This window comes from Megalops cyprinoides, chromosome 10, assembly GCF_013368585.1.
Source record: "Megalops cyprinoides isolate fMegCyp1 chromosome 10, fMegCyp1.pri, whole genome shotgun sequence".
In the NCBI taxonomy this organism is placed as follows: domain Eukaryota; kingdom Metazoa; phylum Chordata; class Actinopteri; order Elopiformes; family Megalopidae; genus Megalops; species Megalops cyprinoides.
The window spans coordinates 30186918-30210426 of NC_050592.1; the positions used below are offsets into that span (position 1 = coordinate 30186918).

A 23509-nucleotide genomic window follows, 5' to 3' on the forward strand; every position below is an offset into this window, starting at 1 on the left:
TTCAAACTGGACATCCATGCAGCTGCTCACTGGAAACAGAGGAAAAGGAGAGTGTAAACATAATTACTGAAGCCCCAGAGATTCTCAGATAGCAGCGGAGTTCCTGGAAACAGGCTGACGAACAGTGGGCGCTCTCCCAGAAGTCCTCGTCGGGGTGGGATGATTGACAGCATCAGCCGGTCGCCTGTACACACGGGGTAAGATGTGAGAGCAGCTGAGTGGGAGTTCCCCACGCAGATGCTGGGGAGAGGAGCGTCTGTGAATAAGACGTGATTGGCTCTGGTGGAGTTAGGGGACTAATCAGAGCCTGAGAGCTTGAGAGTGGTGCCCAGCTCGTAAACAGCATGAAGAGCCGGAGACAGAGAGAGAGAGTGGTCCCCGTCTCGTACACTTTGCCAAGAGGCAGTGAGACAGAGGTACCCAGTTAATACGCAGCGTGAAGAGAGACGCAGCAAGCGAGTGGTCCCCATCTTGTACACAGTGACAGAGCAGGTAGTGTCCCTTTGCACAAAACATGCATAACACCTGTAGTCCTGTAGTGCTCAGATGTCTACATGATGTACAGTGCTAAACAAATGACACTTTGTAAAAAGGTTATAGTACACTTTTAAACATAAAACACAGAACTATGTTTAAGCACAGAACTATGTTACTATGGGCAGCAGTGTAGCATAGTGGAAATGAGCAGGGATTGTAAACAAAAGATTGCTGGCTAGAGGCCCCGATGGGGGACAGCCATTGTACCCTTGGGCAAGGTACTTAACCCACAATTGCCTCAGTAAATATCTAGCTATGTAAATGGATAACGTGAAAACTGTAACCTATGTAAGTCGCTCTGGATGAGAGTGTCTGCTAAAATGACAATAAAATGACAACTGTTATATATATATATAACAGTGAGTTTTTTGCAAGGGCATCAGTGAAGTACCTTGACCAAACTATGAGAAAGGTGCCATTTTAACTACTCTCTAAAAACTAAAAACTAAACTAAAAAAATGTAAGAAACTCCATTTTAGCAGTACCTAAATGTCATTCGGATGCTGGCATTTAGCTCCACTCTCTTTTCAGTTTCATTTTCCACCAAAAGCTGCAAAAGGAAAATGATGAAATTGAGACCAACATATACGCTACAGAAAACATTTTAAAGTAGTCTTTTCAGCTGTTTATTTCTGTACACTAAGAAGAAAAACCACAAGTGTTTTGAATGTATGTGGAGATAATTTAATTTGAATGGAGAGACGTTGCAGGTCATTAAGGCTAATATTAAACATTGACTCTGGCCTACGCTTGGGACTTAATTACTTTAAAGAGATTAGTAGCTTTATTGGATGCCTTGGCCTTTTAAGCCAGAAAGTTTTCCCCCCTTTCGTCTGCTGAAAGTCAAATACATGTCCTTGTTTTCGAATATATAAATAATATGCCAATGAATGTGCCTTTAAATTACCATTTTACAATGATTGAGTCTCAAAAAATAAATGTGTCAAGGCACCAAAAACCCCAGTTTTTACATAAGAAGTATCTTTTGTAAGACTGGAGAGCATTTAACATTTCTTAATCCACCCCAACTACCACCGTACCATTGTCTACTCATATTAAATGTCTGTGTGCATTACATATTTATAAGGATGAAAGTTCTTAGATTTTCCCTTCAAAAAAGTTCCAGCCTCTTCTAATGACTGGAAAGTAATTTGCAGATGGTGTCAAAGGTTACTTATTATAACACCCCAAATTTGTTTAAAAATACTGTTAATTCCATAAAGTCACCAAAATGTTAATCGCTGCACATTTCCAAAGTGTTCCAGAAAACCCATTAGAATTACATCATAATCTCATATGTAAGTTATAGGGTGATAAATTTTCCAGTATTTCTTATCATGAATGCCAATCACACTGCAATTAAAAAGTACAGTTAGCTCTCAACTGCAGCCAAGACAGAAGAGTCTCTTTCAAATGTGAACAACACATGAACCAATTTATATGCTATACCTATCAAGCACAAAGAAATGTTAATATAATGCTTTCAAAGCACTATATTTTGTGAGGAAGAATGTAGGAAACTGTAGGAAATTGCTTTTGACATTGAGACCTTTTGCACAGATAATATGTTTGCTGGGCTTTCTCTTCATGTGTATTCTCCCCTAGATGTTCCTTGTGGTATACAGGTACCCTATATAGAGAATAATTATGCTGCAAATTAAAAAAAGAGATATTGTGTGTACAGTATAGCTACATTTTTCCTCAATGTCATTCATTTCTACCTAATACTTATTGTTTTTAGGTAAATGTCTCCATCTACTGTCTGCAGGAAGTAGTTACAACTATGGCAGCAAAAACGTCAGCGGTAACAGTACAAGGAAGCATTTTTCCTACAACATGAAGGGCTCAGTCTTATAAGAACACCACATTGATGAGAACAGGTCATTCATCCCATCCAGGCTGACCAGTACACCCACATCTAAAATAACAATACTCTTTATGTATGGCATTCACAGCATCATGCATTAAAATTTCTAAACAATTAACAACAAATATAGGAATGGTAAATAACAAAATACATTTAAAACATAATGAGACTTCACTTACTCAAAACAACAGTAAAGCATGGGCTAATCTTGTGATGTTGCCAAGTCCAAGTCCATACAACAAACGCTTTCTGCCTCCTCTCACAGATGTTTGCTCTTTAAACTGGAAACCTTTGAAAAATAATTTGTAATAATAAACTATCACATCTAGCTAGCTGCTTGTGAAATACACTGCTGTACGTGCCTACGTATCAACTTGCTTCCAATTAATACACATACAAATGTCAGGCCAGGCTATATATATATACAGAATGATATGATGATTACATGGTTAGTATATTTTTATTATTTGGGTTATTGATGGAATCACTCTTCTGTCTGGTTCAGAATAGGATACCTAATTAAATGATACCATTACACAGACAATTAAGCCAAATACTATTAATTCACTCTACTGAAGTGTATACGGTTTGTATCTTGTGCAAGGAAACCAACCTGTCCAAAAGTGGTTATTACTTTATATTCCTTTACACTCATTCCACTATCTGACAGTGCTGCCTAACTGAAGCTAAGATTCACACATATTCTCCATCAACTGTTCAACTTCTGCATTCTGTGATTTGCAATTAACACTGAGAATTATGGGCTGGACAGGGGGGGAATGGGAAAGGTTGTGTGAGTTCATGTGTGGTGTGCCACCCCTCACTAACCTGGCGAAACCTCTCTGTGAAGTTCACCCTGCCCTTGGTATGAGAGAAGGGCTGCATGTCAACCTGCACGCAGCCACCCAAACTGACCAGACAGTGCAGGGGCCAGCCAGATGCGCCTGCAGGAGCACTTCCAGGGGGTTAAACTGCCACTTTCCTGACGGTCAGACATAGGAGCAAATAAGTGCAATACACTATAAGGCAGTTATGCAATGAGTCATTTCAGGGTATGAGAAGCACAATGACAAAATAACAGGCTTTCATCCTGAGTCTATAACAGTGCAGTATCAGTGCTTGGAAAACGTAGATTTGGAGTCATCACTTGCCCCTATCACTGACCTCCAAAGTTCGCGTAGGGGCGTGTCTTTTCCCAGGTTCCTGACTGTCAAAGTCAGTCAGCTGTGGCTTCTGGGTGCCGGTCTGAGTGGGAAGCTGGTCTGGCCTCACGTCACCATGCAGAACACCCCCGCGCCCGACAGTGTAACCCTCTCCATGCCAGCGCCGCATGCTGCGTTCATGTCACATCGGAGTAATCGGAGAAACGACTTTGAAACTCCGAGCAGCAGCATAAGCATTAGCCCACAACAAAATTCAGGTCGTTTGTAAATGACTGATGCTCGTAATAGTAATCATCAGATTTTTCACAATTAACAGATACTGCCTCATTCTGAAGGATAAAAATATAAGACAGCTAGTCGCAATTAGTGTTAGCTTGGCCAATCATGCCATTTTGTGTGATTTTTTTTTTTGGAATCACGAAAGCCTGTTCGCTTTCAAATGATTCAATTTAGTTGTAGTATTTAGTAACAGTAGTATGAGTAGATGAGTAGATGTCGCTTGCAAATAAATTCTACTACCAATATACATGATATCATAAAATGATGATTTTGTTTTTAGCCGTGACAGCCGTAGTCGTGGCCATGCTTCTTGCCATTTCTGTGGTCAATGACGTCAAAGTTCAGGAAACGAAAGATGGGGTTCAGAGATGATTCTCGACTTTCCAACTTGTGTCTAACACTTTATTGCTGAGGTTTACTTTATTCCAAGTTGGCAGCTCGTGTGTACGATTACTCTGACATGATATGAATGCAGCGTCAGCCAAGACAGCCCCATGGTCTTGGCAGGAGGTGTCCATGTCCTGGGGAAGGTCAGGGCACCGTGGCACCGTGCCAAGGCTGACTGATCAAACCAGGGGTGCAGGCTGTAGGGAAACAGACAGAGGAAAACCCCCTAAACGGATTTTAAATACATGCTCGCAGCAGTTATTGTATTATCATACACACTGTGCTTAAAAGTATTCTTAAGAGCAGCATACTGGCGTACTATTGTGCTGAAGCTGCAACAGATGGGTGTTACAGAGCACTGGGAATGTGCTTCAAAACGTTTTGTGAGCCCCTTGAGAAATAAAATCTTGAATCATCTGCTGCCGCATCGCAGACGTAGCTCAAGCCTGCTGCATGGTTTGTAGCGGTAACTTTACAGAAGCAAACAAAAAACGATTAATATTGTTTCGTTAACATAGCATAACATTGGACTGGTTATCTAGCACACTGTAATTCCGTATTCATCTTTTCCGTCAAAGCTTGTAGTTTAACAATGTTAGCTTAGACATTGCTTCCATGAGCCCAAGACGCTTTATTCCAGCCAACAAATAGGACTGATTCAACGCCTACCGGTGTGCTTAGTTTTAAACGTCAAATTCGTCATCCAACGAATAGCCTGTGCCAACGTGACAGGGGCCTGTAATGACGCAATTTTTGTGCGACTTGAATTCATAGCCATGCATGTGAATGTCGCTGCAGGTTACTTAAGTTAGCCGAATAGCAACAGAGGGTGAGAGTAAATTTCATTTACAGTTTTGTACCATGGATTTAATCCACGTATATTAAGCAGCAATGTCAGGGAATGTAAAAGCTGCATAGTGTGTGTAACACACGCTGCGGTGTTCCCACACTCCACGATAACGTTAGCTTCTGTAGCTCATCGCCAGTGTGTAGTCGGCAAGGTCAGGATTGATTCCAGGGTTGGTTTAAAAAGACAAGGATGTGGTCGTGGAATACGTGGAATACCATTGCTCTAACTGGGTGTATCTGGATAACTAGCTAATTACTACTGGCATATTTCTGTGTGTAGTGGTTGTCAGTATGGCACTATTTATTCGCGTGGCAACTGTTAGCTAAAAGTTGCTAATTGCTAATAAATGATCTGTAGCGGGATAGTTGGATAACCGGCTAGCGACGTTGCGTAATGTTACACTTCCTGGATGTATTTATGTATTAATTGAAGCAGTGGATTAATAGGGAAACCTTTAAAGAATATTTTGTTTTATTGTTAAAAACAGCGCATTTGCTGCGGCGGTTTATCTGAAGGAACCGGTCAAAATCTTGTACCAAGTCAATATGAATGTGTGAACGAAGAGCATGTTTTATGGGCTTCTGAATAACTTTGTGGGCTCCTTGTGGTTGTGTTCTACTTCCAGGGGCTGTGAAATGCGGGAGTCAGCTGCCGGGTTGTGAGTCCAGTGCTAGCAGCGGAAGCTTTCCCGATGACCACCAGATTACTGGGCCGGTGTGCCCGACTGTTGGGGGCCCGGTGTCCCCGTGCCTCTTCCGCCGGGACCCGCCTACCTCCCGTGCTTGCCCCCGCGGAGCCCGCGTGGGTCCAGTGCGTGCGCCTACGGCCGCAGGTGCGGGGGCTGTGCGAGCGTCGCAGCCTGGTCAAAGAGGAAGAGATTGCTCAGACGCCGAAACGCACAGAGTTGGATGATCTTGTTGAGAAAGCGAGCAGCCTGCAAGAGATCTTGCAGCTGTGGGACGTCCACGGTGGCAGCGCCAACCAGGCTGCCACCACTCTGATTCACCTTGTTAAGCTCGTCGTGGAGAAGGGTGAATCGGATCGGGCCATCCTCCTTGAGGACCACAGGTTCCAAGACATGGTCGAGTTGGTTTCCTCTCAGGTAACATGGACCGCCTAGTGGTGATCCGCTCAGGATGTTTAACCTCTACATAAGATTGAGGTTCGGTCCCTGATTGATACACTGATGCTGAGCTTTTTAGCAAGGCTTTTGTATTATTGTATACAATTTTGTACAAGTTGTTAAAGTGTGTGTGGAATGTACATTTAAAAACTGACTACAATCCCTGTACAAAACTCCAGTCCAGCAATGGTGTAATTGATTCTTAGGTGTTGTTGTGAAGTTGCTCGGATTTTCAGGTATGATCATGCCACCATCAGAAGACATCATTAGATCAGACGCTTTGAGCTCCATGTGTTCATCAGCCTGCTGTGGATGGTGAATTACCATAAGCGCTTCATTCGGTTCCTCTGTGAGGCACCTGGGTCTTTTGCACAGTGAGCTGCTTGTGTCTGGTGCTGGATATTGTTGCTGTTTGCTTGTGAAAGTCATGGGGTTTACCGTTGCTTAGAGGAAGGAGATAAAATCATATTGAGTGCATCCCCTTTGTTCTCTGTAGGAGAGAGTAAACGGAAAGCCAAATAAATGCTGCTGTTTGATTGAGTCTGTGTGTGCACGCAATAACTGCTGTGTGTTTCCGGGAGCACAGTGCCCAATTCGGATGTGTCTCATATGGCAGTCTTGCTGTCTTTCTGGGACTCTTGTAGGTGGCAAAATCATAAAGAGGGAGTTGAAATGGCCTGTCTTCATTTTAGTTTTTTCTTGACTGTTCAGAGGTTCTGGCCTCTGCTGTTAGAATGTAAGTAAAATTAAAGAAAATTTCAAAGAATGAGGAATATTTTGCTGTTGGGTGAATCCTTTATTTTTTAAGCCTTGAGATACTTCTGTTGACTTGCACTATATGTATTCTTTTGGACATTTTTTATCCTTCGAGTGTTTGCTAATTGCAGCAATCCTGTTGTCCTCTGTGTCTCCCCCAGGTGGCCACAGTGTGGAACGGCACCTTGGTCTCGGTCTTACGAGCCCTCTCCCTGCTGGGGGTGCCCTCGGGGGCTCCCGTGCTGCGCTCCTTGCAGACGGAGGCCCTCTGGCGGGTGCGGAGGTTCACCTACAGGCAGCTGGCCTACCTGGCGGAGTGGGGCACCAGCCGGGGCGGCCCCCAGGCGGAGGCGCTGCTGAACGGGGTGGTGAAGCAGCTGGAGCTGCGCTGGACGGAGCTGGCCGACGCCCGCACCGCCAGCCTGCTGATGGCCCGGGCAGGGCACCTGTACCCCTCACTCATGGACAAGCTGGAGGACAAGGTAATGCCCGCCGCTGTGACAGACGGCCTACTCCGTGCTGCAGGTGTGCTGTTACACTAAACAGCAGAACCAGCCTAGCTGAGGGGGCATGAGGCAGGGGGAATAGAGGGCTGATTAGTGCTCGTTCTCCCTCTGTCTCTCTCTCTCACACATTCTCTCTCTTAGTCTCACGCATTATCTTCCACACACTTTCTCTTTCTCGTTCTTTCTCATTATTTCTCTTTCACACACTTTCTGTCTCTACCTCACATTCTCTCTTTCATACACATTTCTTTCACACATTCACTCTCTCTTACTCTTTCACTCATACACTTACTTCACACAATCTCATGCTCTCTCTTACTCTTTTTCACACACTCTCTTTCTCTCCCTCACGTGCTTTCTTTCATACACTGTGTCTTTCTCACACATTCACTTTCTCTTACTCTCACACACTCTGTCTTTCACACTCTCTGTCACACTTACACACACTCTCTCTGTCTCTCTCTCACTCACCCTCACACTCTCTCTTACTCTTTTGTTCACTCTGTCTCTCTCTTTCACACTCACTCACTCACTCACTCTTTCTCTGTCACGCTCCCTCCTTCCCTCGCAGGCTCTGGAGCTGGCGGAGGGCTTCAGTGCGGAGGACATCCGGAGGGTGGCGATGTCGCTGGCGAATCAGGGCCGGCGCTCGGTGCCGCTGATGCGGGCGCTCTCCTACCACATCCAGCAGAAGCCGTCCGCGGAGCTGAAGACCCCTCTGCTCCTCGACTTGGCCTTTGCCTATGGTGAGGCAGCTGGGAGGGTGAGGGTTTGGTAACCAGGCACGGTGAGGCAGGAGCTCAGTGTGTGCCTCCTGGATTAACAGAGAGAGGGTGACACCACAGTCATTATATCCTGAGAAAGGTGCTGCTATCTTGCATGTTGGTCTACTTAGGTTAGGGAGAAGTTGACTATGTCTGCACATAAAATACAACCAAACACTTTCCATGGGGTTCCTTACTGACTGTCTCACAAATAATCCTCCAAGTTCAGTATACATTTTTCATTCAGTCATTCGAGAGACAGTCTTATCCAGAGTGCATTCAAAAGGTTAGACAAATAGCTGCACAGATATCAAAACAATAGTGCTGTGATTGGAAGTGTAATGCCATTGTGAGAAACAGCGCCGCTGTCAAAGGATATACAACCTTACCCTATTTCCATGAAACATTAAGGTTAGACCGTGCAACCTTAAACACCACTGACTTTTATCATCACAACACTGCAAAAGCTTGAGATGCCACCAGGCTTTTATCTTTTTGGTTTAAATTGCATTCAATTTTATAGTTGTTGTGTCATATTAGTGTTTTTAGGGGGAGATGACAGTGAATGTAGAACCCAGGTTTATTCTGAATAGGAGGGTTTTTAGTCTCCAACCGAAAATGGATAGCGATCCTGCAGTTCTGACAGTAGTGGGGAACTCATTCCAGCACTGGGGGGGGTTAGGGTAGTGAAGGGATGTGAATATGAGAGACCCATTGAAAAAGGGTCAACTGGGTGTCCAGAGATAGCAGAACAAAGTGGTCTGGCTGAAGAGTAGGGTGTAATGAGAGGTTCTGAGTATGAGGTGCAGTTTTTGTTACAGCTCAATAGGGTAGAACCAGCGTTTTGAATTTTATCTGGGCTATAACAGGTAGCCTTTGTAGAAAGATAAGGAGAGGCGTGACGTTTATTGACCGTTTTGACGTGACCATATTGTGGTAAGTTTTAGATAAGATGAGCAGCTACACTCTGGATCAGCAGGAAGAGACTGATGACAGTTGTGGGGAGGCCAACCAAAAGAGAGTTAAAGTAGTCCAGTCTGGAAAATTCTGCGTCCTGAACCAAGAGTGGTGCTGAGGTAGTTGTCAGAAATGGATAGATTTTACTGTTGTAGAACATGAACGTGTAGTTTTGTGTCGCTGCTGCTATGTTGTTGGAGAAGAGCAGGCTAGTATCCAGCACTATTCCCAGGTTCTTGGCACTCTGGGATGTTGACACAGTCGTGTTGTCAAAGGGGAAGGAGAGGTCACAAAGTGGTGATGACTTTTTCAGGAATGTAGGGAAGTTTGGTTTGGAAAGATTGAGTTTGAGATGTTTGCTGTTCATCTAATTAGGTACATGATTGAGGCGAGCCTTGATGTGTGAGGCAATATTCTTGTCAGTCTAGAAGAAGTCGGAGAAGGTGTAGGAGGAGATGACCACTCCCAGGGATTCAGTGTAGAGGGAGAAGAGGAAAAGACCAAGAAAAGGTAACCAAATGGTGAGGGAATGGGGCTTAGAGACAGAATCACGCCATGGTACCTGGCAGAAATGATTTGAAGGGTAGGAAGAAAGCAGTGGGCAGTGCCTGCCATGCCTAGTTCAGCCAGCGTTGCCAGGAGGCTCCGATGGACAACTGTATCAAAAGCAGCAGAGAGGTCAAGACGAAATCAGTTTTTTGAGTAGCAGATTGACAGTTCCATAGGCCTACGGTGACTATCATGACAGGTCTGGGGGAACTTGATGGATATGTCTGGTTGGCAGGAGAGCCATGCCAAGTGTGGTTGCATCAATGGAAGCATTTAGCTTTCCAATCAGAGGCGAGGACACGGTTGGGATATTGGCACATTGCACTACAGTGGTAATTTGCTGACTAGCGTGGCACTTCGTCTCTGTCCTTCCTCGATGGAATCCCACAGACAGACTTGTATTTGTATTGCAAGGCTGGGTAGGTGAGGCTGCTGCTTGAAGGAGCACAGAAAAGATCACTCTGACTACCTGCTAATTGGGTTGCAGCCTAGTAGACAGGTGTACACAATAGACCAAAACCTGAAAAACTGCCTTTGGTATTATTATCAGAACCCTGGGTGGGTTGTGGTGGGTATTGGCGCATTTCAATAGAATGCATTGCCAATGAGGTCCCTTATGATAGTAATTCTATTACAATGAGTGATTATGACTACATCCAGCAATGCTAACTACTTGTATTAATGTGATAGTGTCATATATTATGAATTACTACGCTGTCTCAGGTATCTTGTTTTAAAGCTTCACGCACAGACTATTTTACACTGGTAAATCCCCCAGCACGGTAATTAATGAGTGATTTTTGTTAAATGGTTTTATTAAACCGATATTCATTCAAGAAAAAATAACATTAAATACAGTATGTTAGCATCTTCATGCAAGCTAAGCTAATAACAGTTAACATGTCTGATGCTGAAGGATTTGTTGTGAATTGCAGTGGCATACTGGGTCATTTTGCCACCAGCTTCTATATTTGTTGCTAGTTTAACAATTTGGTCTACACATGTGGCTGATCAATGATAATGACTGACAAACAAATCAAAATTAAACCTACTCCATACAACATATTTTGTGTTATTGAATCAACACATGTTGTCAATGCTCAGATTACTGGTTTTATTTTGTTTATAATATATTAATAATATGGTTATATCAGTATTAATAACATATTTATTTATTTTATTATTGGCATGGAAGGTCTTGACCTTTAATCCCTCCTTCATTTCCCTCTCCCTCCTAGGAAAGCTGAACTTCCATCAGACCCAGGTGTTCCAGCGAATCGCGTCCGAACTACTGCCCAGGCGGGAGGAGCTTACCCCCAGTGATGTCACGCGGTGCGCCAAGTCCTTCGCCTACCTCAAGTGGCTCCACCTCCCCCTGTTCGAGAGCTTCATTGAAGTATGCTCCCCCCCCACCAAGCCCACTCCCCTCTCCCCACCACATGTCACTGGCCTAAATCTGACTCGGCCCTCATCATTTAGAGGGCCTGTCTGTGAGGTTCACACTCATAGATACGTATAGGGTCACCTATAAATAGTCATTCATTTGTAATCCAGGAGCATGCAGGTATTAAATAGGCTAAAAAAAACCCTAATGCATGTGATGCTAATAGCATGATGTTAATTGGAAATATATTTGTTACTTTGCGTCGGTATGAGAATTTAATGTTGGCTGTGTTATCATTAGAGCTACTGGGGTTGAATGGAAGGAGTGTGACAAGGGTCAAAGAAGTAGGTCTAGCTCACATTTAACAGTATCGCAGCATTGACTCACTAAATTCTGCTCACGGGGTGAAGAGAGTCAAAATGCTGAATGTGTGATGGTGTGCTGTTATGCGCAGCTAGTCCAAATATAGCCGTTGATATTTACTAAAGACTCTTGTCTTTTTCTAGCAGACAGAATGATACCACATACTGTTTTCTTACACTTTAAATAGGCTCTCCTATGCAGGCTGTCTAACTAAAATATTTGTCAGCCAGCCCAAAGCCTGAATGCACATCTGCCTTTCATTTCTAAGTCAACAAATGTGTTATCTGAGGGGAAATTTTGCACAGTACAGTTGCATAGGCGAATGGTGCATGCCTTTGCACTAGCCAGGCTGTCATTTCGAAATAATAATCCAAGTTTTAACAATAGCAGTAAGAAGTGATGGGCGGGGTTCATTTTTGAGTGACATGTGTCTCTGTGGTCTGCCTCAGCACTATCTGGAGAACGAGCAGAAATACAGAGTCCCGCAGCTCTGCAACCTACTCCTGTCTCTGGCGCGGCTCAACTTTCAGCCCAGCAAGGCGGACGAGTTCTATAGCAAGGTGAGGCGTGGCCCAGCGCGGGGGAGGCGTGGCCCAGCGCGGGGGAGGCGTGGCCCAGCGGGGGGGGAGGGGAAAGGGGGAGGAAAGTTTTGCATTTCGGAGAAAGTGCCGTGTCACGGTTTGAAAGCGTTTCATCGATCCCTCCGGTCAGCACACCCTCCAGCGTCTGCACTTTTCCTCTGCCTTGAGGAATCCACTCTGCAATTATTTCACCAAGCATTGCACAAAAATAATTGGACCTTGAAGAGAATAGATTATGACATAAAAAAGTTGTTGAAGGGTGTTAAATGGTCTGAAGGTTAGATGTAGCTGAGTAAGAGCAGTACGGGTAGCAACAGCTACTGCATGCCAACAACATATAGCAACATATGGCAACAACATATATTTTTTGAATCAAGAGTTCCTGATGGACTCAGAACTTTGTCTGAGATGGCACAGGGATTAGTCAGTCATATTCAGATTTTGTCACTATTGTTTGTCATTGGTGAGAACATGAAAATTAACAACTATCAGAAGATGGTATCTTCATTATATGGTTGTGTGTATATGTATAAATTTAATTCCAGGTTATGATTTACATTTCTTGAAAGAGCCCCTCTAACCACATGATTACCATGACTTAAACCCTGAAAGATCTGGTGAATTTAAGAGTATTAACAACACTAAAGAAATACATTATACTGCACTCATCAACTTTATGCTGTCTCCCTCTGGCTTTTCTGTTGACTCAATGTAAGATTCATTGAAATGATGGCCAACAGAGGCTAAGCTGATATATGAAGGACACATGGGTGCCAAGGTCTGATGTATTGCATCTTCCATCACACACTGGACAGGTTGGCAGATTACTGATAAAGAGAGAGACTGGTCACCGTTGATGCTAACCAGTGCTCTGTCCCATCTTTGTAGGTGCACGCTGCCCTGGAGGGGGCGCTCTCGGGCCTGGAGCCGTACCTGCAGACAGACGTGGTCTGGTCTCTGTGTGTGTTGCAGCAAGCCAAACCCCAATACCTAAAGAATGTGCTCGATCCTGCCTTCCAGCGCAAACTGACGGGTGAGAGATCCAGTCATTACTGTCTATAAATGTGTAGTGTTGCTTGCAAATGAGTGGTTGAACTCCATTTCCTTATATTCCTTGCCTCTGTAGGGGTCTAGTTGCAGGGAGGTTGTTCTTTGTAATACTAATGCTAACCATACACTAGAAAACTTTGACAAGACTCTGAAAAGACTTCTAAAAGACTAAAGTCTGACACCCTCTCACATCTAAAGACGACGTGTCATTAGTCACAGAGTTTTTAGTCACAGACTATGATTTTGCAAAGACTGGGGATCTTGCAGGGTCACTATTTGCAAGACTGCAACTGGATTCCTTTTGAGATTATTTCCCATCGTGCTCCTGGCAGAAATTTACAAGAAGAGAAATGGAGCACAGTCTTCAGCTGAAATGTATGGTTAGCTCATAGGCTAATAACAAACATTGTAGCTAACGTAAGCTTGCAAGTAGCCCCATTCGGGACAGTGGTTAGCTAGTTGCTATGTTGCTATAGCATATAGCATACTTACTGGGGATTTCGAGGGCTGCAGCAACTTCTGTCCACCTTTTCTCTTTCTCCACTCTATTGTAGTACAAATGGGAAAAGACGTCAAAGAGACACTCTTGCTCACTCCACAACTCTACCAGTTTCTCCTCCTTTTGTACAGTCCAAGAGAACCGCAGCTTCCGAGGCCTCCCCGGAGTCTCCTCCATGTCTATCTCGGTCTAACTATTCCTGTATCCGCTTTGCTGTTTCCTCTTTGGTGCTGAGAGAGCTCACCTATTAGTTGTTGACAATGTCCACGTCACTATTTGCATCAGGCAAGCCTCAAAACATATGATAATATTAAACACGGTTGATTTTATCAGAACATCAAGACGAGAAAAAGACTGACTGAAGCTCGGATTACCGCCTTACACCAAACGATCGAGATCACGGGAGCGCGCCACAACTCCAGCAATACTCTCATGATTTTATTCCGACATTGGAAATTTGTCTGTGACAGTGAAATCACTTGAAAGTCATTTGGTGTAAGGCCGGCATACGAAAGCAGCTAAGGATGTAAGCTTAGATAAGCACTGTACCTGTGTGTTGTGGTTAGAGATGACCTGCTGACCTGAAGTCCTCATGCATTTGGTTGGATGGTTAATCTGTTTCCATACCTGAAGTGCATTTCCCCCAAATACCCCAAAAAATAAACATGAAATTTAATGGAAAATGAGCACTTGAAAAATCAAAACTGCATGCTGAGCCCCCAAGCAAATGTGAAACACAACAGAGACACACATAGTAATACTCAGATATTTCATTATACCTTCTTGTCTTGTTTGAGAATCAAGAGAACCAGCTGTTGGTTATTGCAATACCAGGTGTGGCCTGGGGGTGTCAGTGTTTACTAACTGGCTCATAAAGTATTCTTGATGCTGTTCCAAATTTAGATATTTGGATATTTTGAATTTTTCTTTTTTTCAGTTCTTGCTGGTAAAATATTACCATATCAGTACTTCTGTTCATTTTAATTTTCAGTCATGTTTGAAAATATAAAAAGAATATTGTAATTTGCAATAATCCTACAGAAGAGATAAATTTGCCTACGCCCACATAGTAAAATCCCAAACCTTTTTTGTCAGACCTACTGAACATTTTTTGAGAATATTTTAAGGGTTTGTGTGTAAATGTTTTGCGTGTCTGCACAAGCATGGCGAGGATAAAGAATGCAGCAGTGAGCTCACCCTTGGTTAATTGCCACGGGCACAGTCATATTCATATGTGTGTGAAGCCTTATGTCATTATAATGTCAGTTTACTGACGTTAATGTGTCTCATTTAAAGCCCCTCAGAGCGTGTCTGTAGACTGCTCACACATAGGTGTTAAGTGTATGCTTTTAGGCTGTGGTCACTTTACCAAATCTGCTCATTCACGATGAAACGTCATTCATTTTCTTTTAGTCATAATTTTCATAGAGTCTGGAGTTAAAGTCAGCTTTTCCATTTGGTGTTTTTTTTTCCATTGGAAGATTTCTCCCCCTTAGGTCACAGTAGTCTATAAACAGCAATATTCTACATTTTCTGACAGGCTGTTTAACAAGAGCTCTCTGATTCAGAGATGGCAACTACTGACGCATTTCCTGTAGACTGCTATCATGTTTATACAGGTACACCTGCATAATCTGTGACTTGGGTAACCTTGGGTTCTCTATCCCCCGTCACCCCCCACGCTCACTCTCCCTCCCTCTCTCACTCTCCCTCTCCGTCATTCCCTCTCCCTCTCTCCCTCTCCCTCCCCCCTCTCAGATGCCAAGCCCTCTCGCACTGAGAGCTACCGGCTGAAACTGCTCCACATCACCGCTACGGCACAGCTGGAGAAGCTGTGCCCCCCAGAGACCTCCAGCAGCCCCGTCCCTCCCGTCCCTGCCCCGTCCCGGGACAGCCGTCCCACGCCCCTACAGACCAGTCTGCACGAGGCGCTGCAGAGTCTGGCGGGGGGCAGGGCAGAGGCCTACCGCACCGGGGTCGACACAGTGTACGGCTGGACTATAGGTAAGAAGGAAGGGGCCAGAATTCACCTGCACTGTAAGAAAGGCAGAAGGAAGAGTAAACCACATTTTCAACCAGTCTTTCAAACTTGTCATTGCATTCATTAATGAAAAATGCAGCTTATCAAAGGAATTGCTTGTATTGTCTGTCTGTGAAGTTGGTGGATTATTTTGTGTCAGTAAGGGCAAATTGGAATAAATTCAGTTTTTGTACCGCTTAAGCACTCCAGTGTTAACCCTGTTGGATTTCGACAGTGTCTGATTGCCTTCATGCCCAGCTGTGATGTAGTACTGATATATAGTTAAAGGCTGATTTTTTTTTTTTTTTTATGTCAGATGGGGAGCTGGTGGTGGATGCCGAGAACAAACCCATCGACCTACAGGCACTTGTGGCCCCTCATCTCCCAGGAGGCGGGGGGGCCTCTCCTCTTCCTCAGGGGGCCAGAAGGTGAGCCCTGTCTGCCGAGCACAGAGACTGGGTACAGCGGCCATCTTGATAAAGGCACAGAACTAGCATCACTCTGAGGCTTGTCTGACACGCGCTCTGACACTGGGCATCTGATGCATTACATTCCATCCCTTACATGGAATGCAGAAGGTAGCTGGTGTGTGAATGGTCCATGAGCTGTATATAACACAGTGTCTATATCTAATTGTTGTATGGACCCGCAGCCTACACTTTAACTTATTGTGCAGTAGCTGTTCATGTTAATTTTTACGTACTTCATTCATTCTATCCTTACTCCATTCCATGTATGTGCCCTGCACTACTGATGTTGGTTGTTGTACCACTGCTATTGGATGGTATTTGTTGTTGTCACATTGATATTGTATGAAAGCACTACGAGAGGCATTGGAAGCAGAGTCAAATTCCTTGTAGATGTAAAAGCATACTTGATCAATCAGTAAAGTCTGATTGTGATTCTGATTGTGATTCTGATGTGTTTGTGCAGGATTGCGTTCCTGGCCGGGGAGTTCCCTAACTACAGCACCAGGAGCAAGGAGCTGCTGGGCCGCTTCGCCATGCAGAGACGCCACCTGCAGCTGGCCGGCTTCCTCACCGTGGAGGTGAGAGGGCGGGGCCGGTCTTTCACTCAAATCCCCTACATCAGCATTGAGCAATCGGCCTCCAGAGAACGGTTGACTTGGTCTGTAGTTACTTTCACAGCGTTTACTGAGTAACAAGAGACCAACTCGTTAAGCAGCCTTATTGACACTTCTTCTGTAATAAATTGAAGTAATATTGTAGAGGTAGGAACATAGAGGTTGCCAGCACCTGTGAAGTCAGTTTGCCAAAAAGTTTGAATCTTTTAGTCTCATCTCTATTCAGAGACATTGCAGAGAGTTGAGTGCTACCCTGTGGTGCTCTCTTATAAATAAAGAGAGGAGCACTGGGAGCCATTACGCACAGCCTAAGATAAAATGATAAAGTTTCTGATGTGCTTTCTCTGAGCAAAGTTTCCTCTCTCGGGGAACACTCGGCGTCAGCTCCTTAGTAAGTCTGGCTTCCAGGAGAGGAGTATCTAATCCCCTCTCACCCTGTGATTGCAGTCACTGTGGTCCTCAGTTTGCAATCACATTGAAAGCTTTGCACCCACTCCCAGGGGCCTCCGGGGTACCTGCGTCAGGGTGCTCAGGAGCAGTGGGGATCATCCCCCCCAGGGGCTGGGCAGGATAATCTCCCCCTCGCAAGCCGCTTGTCAGCCAGAGCCGGGATGAGCCCACACGCCCGTCCCCTCGAGGTCGAGGGTTACATCCCACGCCCCCTCCCGAAACAAAGCCCCGCTTCGTGCAGTGGCAAAGCCCCTGCTGCGGACATCGGTCAGCTGGCACCTCAGAATCTCTAGATCTCAAATGCAGCACAGCGGCTCTCTTCTCCTGTGGCCGGTGACCCTGTGACTCAGATTGGGGCCCCAGGAGTCTAAAGCAGTTTGCATTTTCCGACGGGCGTGGCAGTATGTAACATTCATTCCATTGCTTCCATTTGATACATAGTATAGTGCTGTAATAAGAGAGAGGGGACATCTGGACTATATAAGCTGCCTCCAGAGTTTACACAAGTAAGGAGTAAATAGCTCAGTAGTCAGGTCATGACTTTCTTATGAATATGCAGAATATGCCCCAGAATGCACCAGCTCCACATGGCCAAAGCGTGTTTGTAGTAAGGGACCGGAAGCGGCTCTCTCACGAGGCGTGTAGGAGGCGTGAGAGCATTTCTCTTTCCATCCGACAAAATTAACCACAGGGTAATAGGATTCTGCATCCTGCCAGTAATTGGCCACTCGTATCTCGCCGAGCCTCAGAAATGCGTTTCAGACCTTTGGATGTTAACACGAGTGGCTCTCGCTTTCCGGAGTGTTAGCTAGAGTGGTTTTTCCCCTCAAAGAGTTCCAGCTCAGTGCATCGTTTGTAAGTCCTGAAATGGAGGGCGTTTCTCCCCATGTGGCCGATGCCACTCCATGATCCACGGTGGAGGGGCAGGCACGTCACGGGAGTTGGCACACACTTAGCCAGGCCGGGGGCCCAGTCTGTCAGGTGGATTATGGGTAATTGGGTCAGTGAAGGCACGACACAGAATGGTAGCAACGACCTGCATGTAGGCCAATCCCGTTAGCTCGGGGGCTCTGCGGGTGTAGGGCGAATTGAGTTGGTCAGGTCGGGCCTGCGGTCTGGGCCGGAATAACAGCATCTGTGGATTTGGATACTAGGGGGCTGTGGTGCTGGGGGAGGGACACAATTTTGTTTTTTTTTGTTTTTTTTACATTACTGTGAGACACATGAAAAAACAGGAAAGGTAAGGAAAGTGCTTTAGTGGAAGTAAAGATAGATGCGGAAGGTGGGGAAGGTGCTTCAGTGGAGGTAAAGATAGATGCGGATCCAGGATAAGCAGCTTACAGCATAATATTTTTATGGTAGAACTCAGAAATGCAGTTTCCAAACTTTTTTCATCAACATTCCTAATGGAGAAAAGTACGTCTTTTGGTTGCTAGGTCCAACTAATTGGGTAGCTACACCAACTAACTGCTTATTGGGACAGTCCTGTTACTGTGCTTAAGCAAGCAATTTACTGTTAGTAGATGGCTAGTTTGCCAACAATGTAAAAAGGTTTTAAAAAATTCCATTGTTACCAAATTCCTTCTCATGCAGTCTAAAACTTTGCCCTCTTGGCTCGTTAAAAGCACTTTCACCCATGGGTTACTCTTTGTTTTCTTTCAAGCGAGCATTGCAGCTTGCCAGCACTGGTTTCTTAATTAAAATAGTTCAACATGACGACGGCGTTAAACGGCTGAGTGGATTAACGGCTCCTCTGTCAGAACGGTGAGAATGAGCAAGGTGATTTTCCTGTGAGAAACATACGCGGCCGAGCCAGAGGCTAGCGCACCTCACTGTCGAGGAAGAGTGAAGAGTGCAGCGCTGGCTACATTCCCCTAGCGTGAGCGAGGGCGCCGGCGGTTCTCATGCAGACCTGCGGCGGCACCTGGCAACAGCCGGCTCCCTGTTTCACACGCGCCCGGGGCGAGCGCAGGCACGAGCGCAGCCCAGGAGCCGGTGCGGAAGGAGGCGCTTTCAAGCTGCAGTCAGGGAAGGTCCCGTTATCTGTTCAGCTATTTTTCCACATTGGAGACGCATTTCAAAAATGACTTGGCCGCTTTGTAATAAGGGTAGGCCGCCGCATAAATATTTCATTAACGCACAGTTGGTTCAGGGGTTTTTTTTTCCTGGTGCAGACACCAGCTGAGTCACAAAATGTATAGGCTCGAGACGTTCGTTCGAGAACAAGGGAAGCACTGCAGTGGTCTGCGTGTTGCAGTGCACTTTTAGGGGAGGGTCCGATGTTCATGCAGTTAATCCTTTTTTGAAATATGTTAAGATGTCCTATGTTTTGCAAAGAATTACTGCTCTAGGTTTCTTTTTTCTGCTTGTTTTTTTGGTTTCTGTAAGCAGGTCTGTAATGCCTTCCTCAGTCTCCTTGTGCTGCATGGCTTGTTTGCAGTCTAAACAAAAATGCATAAATGTGCATAAATCTAAATGGAAAAGATTGTTTTCTCTTAGTCGGTTTTCTGTCGTAATCACAAAATGGGGGAGGATCATGAGAAGATCAAAGCTAGGGGTTTAATGGGGGGTGTCTTCCAAGGGTGGAGGGGGGCTGGTAATCAGTATGTTGGAAGGTTTATAGGTGCTTGAATGTGGCCAGTGAGAGGGCTGCATTACAGGTTGGACCTGCTGGTTTCACATACAGCATCTGCTATACCTGGCAACTCACCTGAGCAGGGGCTCACCTGGCTGAAATGCGCCTCAGACTCTACACAGACCTCTCACCGCGACATGTGCATTACGCAAGACAGAGAAGCTCTGCCCTTCATTCACTCCCCTCCCAAATTGTCGCAGTCGAATTTGGTTTAACGCAGCATTCTTAAAGTGATTGTTAGTGATTGCAAGTTACAGCAGGTATGATATGAAAAAGGAGAGCAAATGAGTGATCACAGTGAGACGCAACACTGAAAACGTCCTCCAGTTGTGGAGGCAAATTGGAAAAGTGCCCTCCATTGTACGCTTCCTGTTTTTTTTTCTCTTAAGGTGCCGTACTTTGAGTGGCTGGAGTTGAAGTCCGACTGGCAAAAGGTGGCGTATCTGAAGGATAAAATGGGGAAGGCGGTAGCTGAGGAAATGGCGAAGTAACCCACTGGATACACAGCCTGTGTTGCCCCACCGAACCAATGGAACGACACGTCAACCGAGCAACAAATTCTGGCCAAGTCGACACCCCTCCTGTTTCTATAGAGCGTACAAGCAAGCTACTCTTCGAAAGACTTCCCTGCAGCATTTTTATTTAGAGAGCACCCGGTTCACTCTGGTTACCCAGACAACGCTTGGGGCTTTCCCTGTTGCCATGGAGATGGCCGCAAAGGCATTCCTACTGCTACAGCCTAGAAGATGCGGACAGTAAGGGGGTGCCCAAATATAGAGAGAGAGGGAGGGGGGGGGGGGCAGGTTCAAAACTGTAAAAAAAAAAAAAAAAAAAAAAGTATCGATGGAAGGAGAGATTATGGGCGTTGCAGAGTGGGAGAGGATGTGCATAACACAATGACTGTTCAGACTTGTGCTTTAGATTTGAACCAGAAATAATAAACGAGTGATTTTGAAATACATCTGCCATAAACAGTCATTTAACTCACACCTACGTCTTGAATTGGTATACCCAGGAACATACTTCTATATATCTGACAGAACTCTTCATCGATGTATAGTACTCTGTGCTCCTTGCTTGATTATGGCTGATAGAGTATGTTTGATTCTCCCTTTCTTCAGCTGAAAGTGCAGCTTGCGTGGTCATATGTGCAAGGATTTGAATTTCATAAACACAGAATTGAGAATTGTTAAAATGTGTTCTGTAAGATTCAGTCTACCGTTTTTCCATTTAATCAACAACTGTCAGAGCAAATAGAATTTTGTTTATATCCACAATTATGTAATAGATTAGCCTGCTACTTGGATGGCTCACTGTGTCAGCATATTCAGCACTGTCACAGATGAAAACCACGTGATGCCTCTTGCTGCACTCATTGAAAGACATTTACGTATAGCCGTAATTCATAACTTAGCAGCTCATTTTAATAATTAGAAATTTGACACATGCAGGGAAGATTTATGTCTCTCCTCAGAGCACCAAACCGCCCACCAGCGTCCCCAGAAGGTGCGAGAGTTGACCTCAGTGTGAAAAATCTCCGTGGTGACACTTCATCGGTATGATTCCCCAAATAGTGTTCATTATATGTTGGCACGGTCATCTCCATGGCTCACTGACAGGAACTTGGTGGTGTGGAGCTACCCAGAATGCCTGTGAACCAGTGGACAACAAAAAGTATGGAGTGTTGAGTGTGTGTCGACGGTGCAGGCATCATGTATTGGATTTTAAATGTGGAATGTGATCTGTAATAAATATTGAAGATGTTTTGATGTGTGTCTGTTTGATGTAGACAATGAGAACAATGCATGGGCTGTGAGATAAATAGATTTTCTTTGTGTCTTCCACCCTGGACTGACTGATGTTAAGGTATACTACAGCTCTGTTTTATTAAGTGATTTAGCAGAGTCTTCATCTAGGCCTTATGACATATGACATACATAAGGAATAGGTTATTTTTAAAATCCTTCCTGTGTCTCTCCATGTGGAAGAAGGCTCTGACCTCAGGAATATTTTTAACAGGATAGATCATGTAGGTAAAACCAATTGTCTAATGTATGCAAAGGTTGGGTGACCATATATGATAGGCTTGAATCTAAATCAAGTGTTCCAGTTGAGATCTAATTCTCTATATAATAATCTACAGCACTGTTCTAGTAGAACATCTAAAGTAGTGTGTGCTGTTTGAATGCTATGGGTGGTTTTACCTGCAGCTCTATCTCAAGAACAGGAAGGAACGAACACAGAGGGGTGGAGTCTCCCCGCCGATGGCCCTCCCCACACGCACTGAACCAACAGAACTTCACACCGGTGTAATCGTTCTGTGATCCACGTCTACAGACACGGCGGCCATTCGCTCCAGCGTTTATCTCATGCCTGCTCTCTGGCGTCCACGACCATTTCGTCTGAAGGGACCCGCCTTGCTGAGCACTAACCTCTGCCCGGTGCGCCTCTCTGTCCGAGTCGGTCCACAAGCACCGGATTGTCTTGGCTGTGGTTGTGGCGCACCGCGGGGGCTGTACGGCCAACACAAAGGCCTGTGTCTGCAGGGCCTCCCTCTATTCCTCTCCTGCAACGTGGGGGATTCGGTCAGTCAGGCCATTGTTCTTCAGATCATAATGCTGCAAGCTGGTGCCTGTAGTATAAAATGGTCTGACACTGCAATTTTCCCGGTTATACTCTTGTTAGTGCTGCAGATAGTGCTGCAGATAGTGCAGTTAGGTTTGTGAATTTATAAGCTTTCAAACTGATATAGCTGAGATGGATACCAGACCCTGTGGTTAGGGTGCGTGGTCCTTAACGGTTATACTAGGGCCATGTTGACCCGTCAAATAGGAAACATCAAAGATGAGGCTTCAGAAATGCCACCTCGAGCAGCTGTGTGACCCACATGTCCCTGTGGACTATGCGTGATTCTCCGCCAGGCCTCTCACTTAAAAATATCCTGGAGCCGCCACCCCTCCTCCTCCAGGCGCTAACGCGCCTGCAGGAAATGTAAAATCTGCTTACCCGGCCGCATTAGCCGTGTCTGAGAAGCACACTCGCATCAGGCTCAGAGAGAGAGAGGGAGAATGACAGGGAGGGAAAGAGGATGGAGGGCCAGCCTAGCAAACAAACACATGTCAGCACCTGTGCACTGCCAAAATCAGGCCCTGGAAGCCAGCTGCGTTGAGTTGGCTTGAGAATAGCGAGGCGTAGCCACGGGAGAGTGAGCTCCAGCAAAACAGGGCGGCGCTGCCATACGCTGCCAGCTGCCGACTAGAAAGCCAATCAAAGGGCAATGAAAAGCCTTCACTCTCCACGCTGTGATCTGTTCAAAACAGCAATTCGCTGATGATTTTACAGCTCTAAGCATTACCTTCACAAAGCCTCACTCATCCCATCATATGACCAAGAGGTAGGAGGTAAGTGAAAAAGTGCAACTCTTAGTTTGTGGGGGTCGAGGGAGGTCAGCAGGAAGGCCACCTCTACATTTTAAGTTTGTGACAGCAGCCAAGCTGTTTCTGTAGTCTGCCCTGTGTTTGTCCTCGTAGTGCACCACAACCATGCACCACTCGCACTAGGACAGACGTACAGTACAGTACAGTACAGTATGGCTCTGTTGTATTTCCTGTTATGTTAGCTGTGCATTGTTGCCTCAATGCTCCATGTGTTCAGCTTTCAGACAACCAGGCTCTGTGAATGGACCACAAAGGCATGTCTGTGTGC

At 45.2% G+C, this 23509-nt stretch overlaps 1 protein-coding gene across 1 annotated transcript; it reads left to right on the plus strand.

The window, feature by feature from the left end:
- The first annotated feature begins 4994 nt into the window (after nt 1-4994).
- On the plus strand, nt 4995-21571 carry tbrg4 (transforming growth factor beta regulator 4). Its single transcript, XM_036538891.1, has 11 exons — nt 4995-5062; nt 5709-6185; nt 7124-7444; nt 8040-8214; nt 10977-11134; nt 11935-12045; nt 12955-13099; nt 15374-15619; nt 15952-16063; nt 16569-16683; nt 20194-21571. The coding sequence occupies exons 2-11, from the start codon at nt 5775-5777 to the stop codon at nt 20293-20295; spliced, it is 1896 nt and encodes a 631-aa protein (XP_036394784.1). The 5' UTR covers nt 4995-5062; nt 5709-5774; the 3' UTR covers nt 20296-21571.
- The last annotated feature ends 1938 nt before the right edge of the window (nt 21572-23509 follow it).